General features: G+C 31.8%; 1 protein-coding gene across 1 annotated transcript; it reads left to right on the forward strand.

The window, feature by feature from the left end:
• Window positions 1-1967: 1967 nt before the first annotated feature.
• Window positions 1968-5278, forward strand: EMB2024 (NagB/RpiA/CoA transferase-like superfamily protein). Its single transcript, XM_028045964.2, has 3 exons — window positions 1968-2166; window positions 2274-2409; window positions 4640-5278. The coding sequence occupies exons 1-3, from the start codon at window positions 2009-2011 to the stop codon at window positions 5102-5104; spliced, it is 759 nt and encodes a 252-aa protein (XP_027901765.2). The 5' UTR covers window positions 1968-2008; the 3' UTR covers window positions 5105-5278.
• The last annotated feature ends 962 nt before the right edge of the window (window positions 5279-6240 follow it).

The following is a 6240-nucleotide window of genomic DNA, read 5'->3' on the forward strand; positions in this document are numbered from 1 at the left end:
TTATATTCTAAAATATTTTTAAAATTGATGTATAAAAATATTTTAAATATTCAAAATATTTTAGAAAAATAGTATTTGTAAAATTAACATTTACATATAAAATATTTTAGATTTTAATATCTAAAATTCAATAAAAATATTAAATATTTTAAATTTAAATGTAAATTTTACAAATGTTAATATATATTTTTAAAATTTTAATAATTATATTTTAATAATATTTAAATAATTATATTCTATTTAACAATTGAATCTAAGAATTATATTCAATTAATAATTAAATATTATAATTTATAATTAAATTTTAAAAATAACTAATAATAATGTCAGTTTTAAAAATTAAATGGTTTTATTTTAACAAAATTTGGGACTAAATTAAACAAAAATAACGAATATAGGGACTGAATTGAACAAAAATAACGAATATCTGGACTAAATTGAACAAAAATAAATAATACAACTACAAACTGACACGTGGCACAATTGTGACTTGACACGTTGACACTTTTTTTGAAATTAAAAAAAATTTAAAAAAATTTAAAAAAAATAAATAAAAAATTAAAAAAAACCAGGAGCTGACACATGACATGCACTGTTTAAAAACGTTAATTATTTAAACACCGTCAGTGAAAAGGACCAAATTGACCACAATTTGACAAAAATGAGGACCTAATTGAATATAAAACGAAAATAGGGACCAAATTGAATAAAATCAACAAAAATAGGGACCAAATGTATATTTAAGCCATGTTTAAATTATTGATAAAGAAGGAATAATTTTATTATGAAAAACATTTAAAAATTGTACCTATTTATATTTGTTTATGTTTAATCTTTATTTGGATGATTAATAATAATTTAAGACTTACAAATCTTTTTTTTTTTATTATTAGAACAATCTTCTTTAACATAGTGCGTATGTATTGTAATAATGCAAACATTAACTTTTTATTAGTAGAACAATTTTCTTTAAAGAGTCCATATCTAATGTAATATAATATAAACATGATTTTTGTTTTTTTTGAAAGAAATGAAGGTTTCTATCGAATTAACTTTGGAAATTGAGGTATAATTTAATCTGAAATAAATTCTTTTTCTTTATCAGCCTGAAATAAATTCTTTATCTAAATTAATTTATTCTCGTTTAAACGTTAGAAACCCATGCATGCAATTTAAATGATTCAATTAAATCTTTTTAAAACTTAAAACATCAACTGAAGTCTTAACTAAAATTTAGGGGATAAAAACTAAATGATTAAAAATATAATACAGAAATCATCATGGATTTAACACCTAAGCTTTATAAGATCATTAATATTTTAAAGGTAAAGAGTTATTTAATACACGTTACTGTAATTTGACAATCTTATTGTGAGATAAATTAACAAAAATAATTGTTTATATTTTTGAAGAAAAATAGTCAAAGGTAACGTCAAATGTGGGAGTAATAATATTCTTAAGCTAAATATGTTTTTATTTTCTTAAGTTTTAATAAATTTTAAAATTAATTTATTTTGAAATTTTGAATTAATTTAGTATTTCATATTTTAAGATAAGTGAATTTAATTTTTTTAATCAAATTTTATCAAATTTATTTAATATTTTAAAAACTAAAATTTAATTAAAAAAACTAAATTCATATATTTCGAGAGTTGAAAGATTAAATTGGTGTAAAGTTTTAACATGAATTAACTAAAAATTTACTGAAAAATTTAAGGAAAAAAAACATTTAATTTTTTTTAATCAAAGTGTTGTCCAGTTTTAAATTGTAAGTGATAATATTTTTATTTATTTTTGTAATTATTTATCAAAATAACATGCATGGAAGAGAGGCTTTGTCTCGGAGTGTGTTCCATTTGATTCGCGCCTATAAGAAGAGCACCCACAGAGCAGTGGCATGCTCTGTACCCATTCTCTACTCATCAAACACTTTGCGATTCGCACTCTCTTCCTTTCCCAACACCAATCTCCATCCACCTTCAAAGGGATTAGCGTCAATCTCACGTCCATGGCGGATACCAACAAAGCTGCCGTCGAGGTTTTCGAAGGAGACGATCTCGCCGTCTCTCTGGCCAAATACGTTGCCGATCTCTCCAATAAATTCACTTCGGAAAGGGGGGCTTTCACCGTTTGCTTGTCTGGTGGCTCTATGCTCGAGTATCTCCGGTGGGTTACTTTTCGTATGAAAATGTTCTAACTTTGAACTCAAGGGTGTTTCGATTGAATTGAATTGAATTGAATTGATGTGAATGTGTTTTGTGTTGGGGTCTCAGGAAACTGCCGGAACCGCCTTATCTTGATTCTCTGGAATGGTCCAAATGGCATGTGTTTTGGCTGGATGAGAGGGTCGTGCCTAAGACTCATGAAGATAGTAACTATAAGCTTGCTTTAGATGGGCTTCTCTGTAAGGTATATTTACTTGTGTTGTGTATGTTGGAAAATGGTTTGTTTAGGTTGAATATGCGTTGTTTGTTTATGTCGAACATGTTCTCAAATTGTTGAAATGTGATGAGAAAATAGGGGAACCATTGATATATCCAGTTTGGGGAAGTATATAATTTGGCTTCAGAATTCCAAGAAGCTTCTCTCACGTCAATTTTTGTTTGAATTCATATATGTCTCAATCAATCATGTTACAAGTGTAGTGTAATATCCTCTTATAGGATGAATACTCAACGCCCACATTAATTCACAATATCTACTAGTAGCGTTTTTAATTCTTATTATATGAACATTATTTCCCATATTTAATTGAAAAAAATAAAAATTACAAAAAAAAACTCACAATTGCATTAACCCTTTAATATCATATCAAAATGTTTTATGTTCGGTAACTGTTGTGTTGTTAATGTTGATAAAAAGAAAAAAGAAAAAGGAGGTTAGTTCAGGGTTATGTATATTTTTAAGCTGAATTCGAGCCATTGTTAAAACAGTCCATGTGTGAGGATAGGAACCCATTTTGGAATCGCATACAACATGAAATCTGGACCAGTTTTTTTCTTAAGCCACCCACAAATCCTGAAGAATCAAACTATCCCAAACAAACACAGTTTTGGGTGCAACCATATGCCCTGCTGGAGTCTGATTCCATTTGGTCGGGGTGCTTATCCGTTTCTTTCATTAATCTAAGATAGGGGAGTCTTGCAAATGGTAATGCATTTTCTTACACAGTGTTTGCAATTGGTTGTAAAATTTGTTGAAGGCTAGGGCATTGGGGGACCTAACCGTGTCACTGAGTATTGTAAAAATTCGAGCGCTAGCATGTCGCAACATCCTTTTTCTAACATATTTGGTACACTTGGTTAAAATTTATTGTGAACCAGGAGGAGGCCTAACCATATATTTTGCTATTCTACCAAAGAGGAGGGCTGGAAACTAGTAACAAACCTTTTCTAACATGCTATTTACTATAGTTTAAAATATATTGAAATCTGGGAAAATATGAGAGAGATTCATTAGTCAGAAATGGGTCACAAAAATTTTGGATTTTGAATCAATTTCAGCCTAAAGTAGAGAGTGTTTTCAAAAGAGTGTAAATCGTTTAGACCCTACATGTGCCACCAGATGGGTCAGATAGAAAAAACTTAGGTTTTGTCCTTATTGCTACACATTGGTCTCTTTCATTATATTTCTTAAGTTTTAGTCTCCGTACGTCTTTATAAATATATACTTTTTTCCAACAAAGGTTGATTTCTAAATAAGTGTAACCTATGACCAAACAATTCCTTTAAAGTAATTCATATCAAACCTGAATTTTACGAAAATATCATAGGACACTAAAATTATATACGAAGTCGTGAAAGTAAATAGCCGAGTACAAGGCTACAAGCATTTCATAGAGATATTACTTAATTGTGGATGATCAGGTGGATGAATCACCTTTGTTGGATGCTGCAACGTAGGGTGTTAGTTTGACATGTCTATTGAGCGTATTCCTAATCCTATGGCATGACGCAAGAGAGGGAAAAAATCTGCCTTCAGTTTCTAAGTTATGAGCTATAATATTTCTGGCCAGTCTTCTTTAAAGATGACTGCGTGACCAAACTATGTTGTCTAGCTTCTTTGTCTTTGGGTTGGACTTTTAATTATGTATCTAAAAAGTTTAAATTAGTTAAACCATACATTTTGCAGCCTTTAGAACAGAGAAATGAGAGAGAAAACTAATTGACATATTTACGGAGCTATCTCAGTAAAATTATGACTCTTGCTTAGTGGAATTTAGTTTTCATTTTGAACGTTGGGATCATTCATCGGAGGTCTGTAGTTAGTGAAATCAGTTCTGCACTTACTCTATTTTAAGTTTTTCCTTCTTATTTCTTTATATTTCAGAATATTATTGCTTTGATGTAATGAGTGATTGTAGCCTGTTGTTTGTACTTTTGGTTTGACTCTTTTATACCTATTTTTTATTTTAGTGGAGCTTGATTATTTGGGTTGCCAGTGGAGTTTACTTTTCAGATTGAGAGGATTTTCTCACTATAAAAATATTGATGTTCATCTTCTATTATTTCTGTTCTCCACTTGTGTTTTGAAGTTTGGAGAATTATTTTTTCTGGATACTTTCATACTTTTGGATATTGTATCATAATTTTTTTGTGAATCTAACCTGATGGTACTTCAATCTTGGTTCTCGTGGCAGGTACCAATTCCTCCGGGCAATGTGTATGCAATCAATGATGCCCTTTCACCCGAGGGAGCAGCCGATGACTATGAGAGACGTATCAAAGAATTGGTCGATAAAAATGTGATTACTTTATCACCGACCAGTGGATTTCCAAAATTTGATCTCATTCTGCTGGGCATGGGCCCTGATGGCCACGTAGCTTCTTTATTCCCAGGGCATCCTCTTGTGCAGGAGAATAAAAGATGGGTTACCTTCATCAAGGACTCCCCCAAACCACCTCCGGAGAGAATAACTCTCACCTTTCCAGTGATTAATGCATGTGCTTACGCAGCGCTTGTGGTGACTGGCAAGACTGAAGCAGATGCAATTCACTCTGCGTTAGGAAAATCTGAAAATCCTGTTAAGCTTCCTGTTGCATTGGTTTCCCCTGAAGGGGAGTTGAAATGGTTCTTAGACAAAGACGCAGCCTCAAAGCTATAGATGCAGCAGCTAAGCCAGTTGATCTTTATGTTGTGCTAGTTATTTTTAACTTTGCAATGTTGAGTTTTTGTGTAAGAGAAGTGTTGATTTCCTATTCCCAGTGACAGTTAGCATTGGACGGATCGTTACTCATTGGTGAGAATAAAGGGAATATTAAGTTATGTTGCTTCAAAATATCTCATTTCTTCTCCACAAATTTCCAATCAATAATGTGCACCAACCCCACCCTCTCAACGGACGGGTTCATTCGATTTAAATGCCACTTTTCTGTCGTTGTCGTTGAAATGAATCAAATAATCACTTCACGTTAATGGTCTTTATTATTGTCCTCTCCCACAATCAGTGCCATCATGTGTTGACCCCTACCCGGTTCTTGGTACTTCCACGTGGAGCTTTTTGCTACCTTGCGTGTTGTATTTTGTGTATGTGAGACGCTACCATATTATGAGGACGCGGCTTGCTGCAACAGGCGTGAGGATATATGAATTATGGAAGCATTTACTGGGCTGAAAAGTGAAGGTAAGAAAGAACTAATCAATGATAAATTAACACCTGATGCATGATTTTATTTGCATATTCCTGCAAACGGCCTTTTGATTAAAGGAAGCTTTTCTTCATATTCATGTTCAGAAGCAAAACTTGCCAGATGAAAAAACATAAAATAAAATAAAATAAGACAGCCTAGAAGTCAGCATCACAATAAACCTGGGTGCTTCCCTACCCTGTGAGCAAATACACCAACCATCACTCTAGAGAGTAAACTTGTCTGGGCCATTGAATCGGATTCTTTGAGTTCTTTTAGCTCTTGTCATTTTTTAATTTTTAGTCTTTAGTTGTTGTCTCAAGCATGACAAGGTCCCAAGCTACCACAACTTTTGCATACATTACATAGATCGTGGTGAAAGGACACTTGGTGTTGGCCCACTCAAACCCATCAACACCTCATTATATTGTTTGATTCCTGAGTTAAGTAACCCAAAACAGAGTTTAGGACTTTAGTTTTTCTGTTTTAGTTCAACCCATTTAATTTATTGCTTCTTTTTAGTGATGCACTCAGTTCACAGTTCATAATTTTTATTTTTTAATTATTCATTTATTATTTCAGTTTATAAGCGAAGGATCTACCCATGACATGT

Source organism: Vigna unguiculata, chromosome 9, assembly GCF_037176805.1.
Source record: "Vigna unguiculata cultivar grain cowpea cultivar isolate G323 ecotype 2 chromosome 9, ASM3717680v1, whole genome shotgun sequence".
In the NCBI taxonomy this organism is placed as follows: Eukaryota; Viridiplantae; Streptophyta; class Magnoliopsida; order Fabales; family Fabaceae; genus Vigna; species Vigna unguiculata.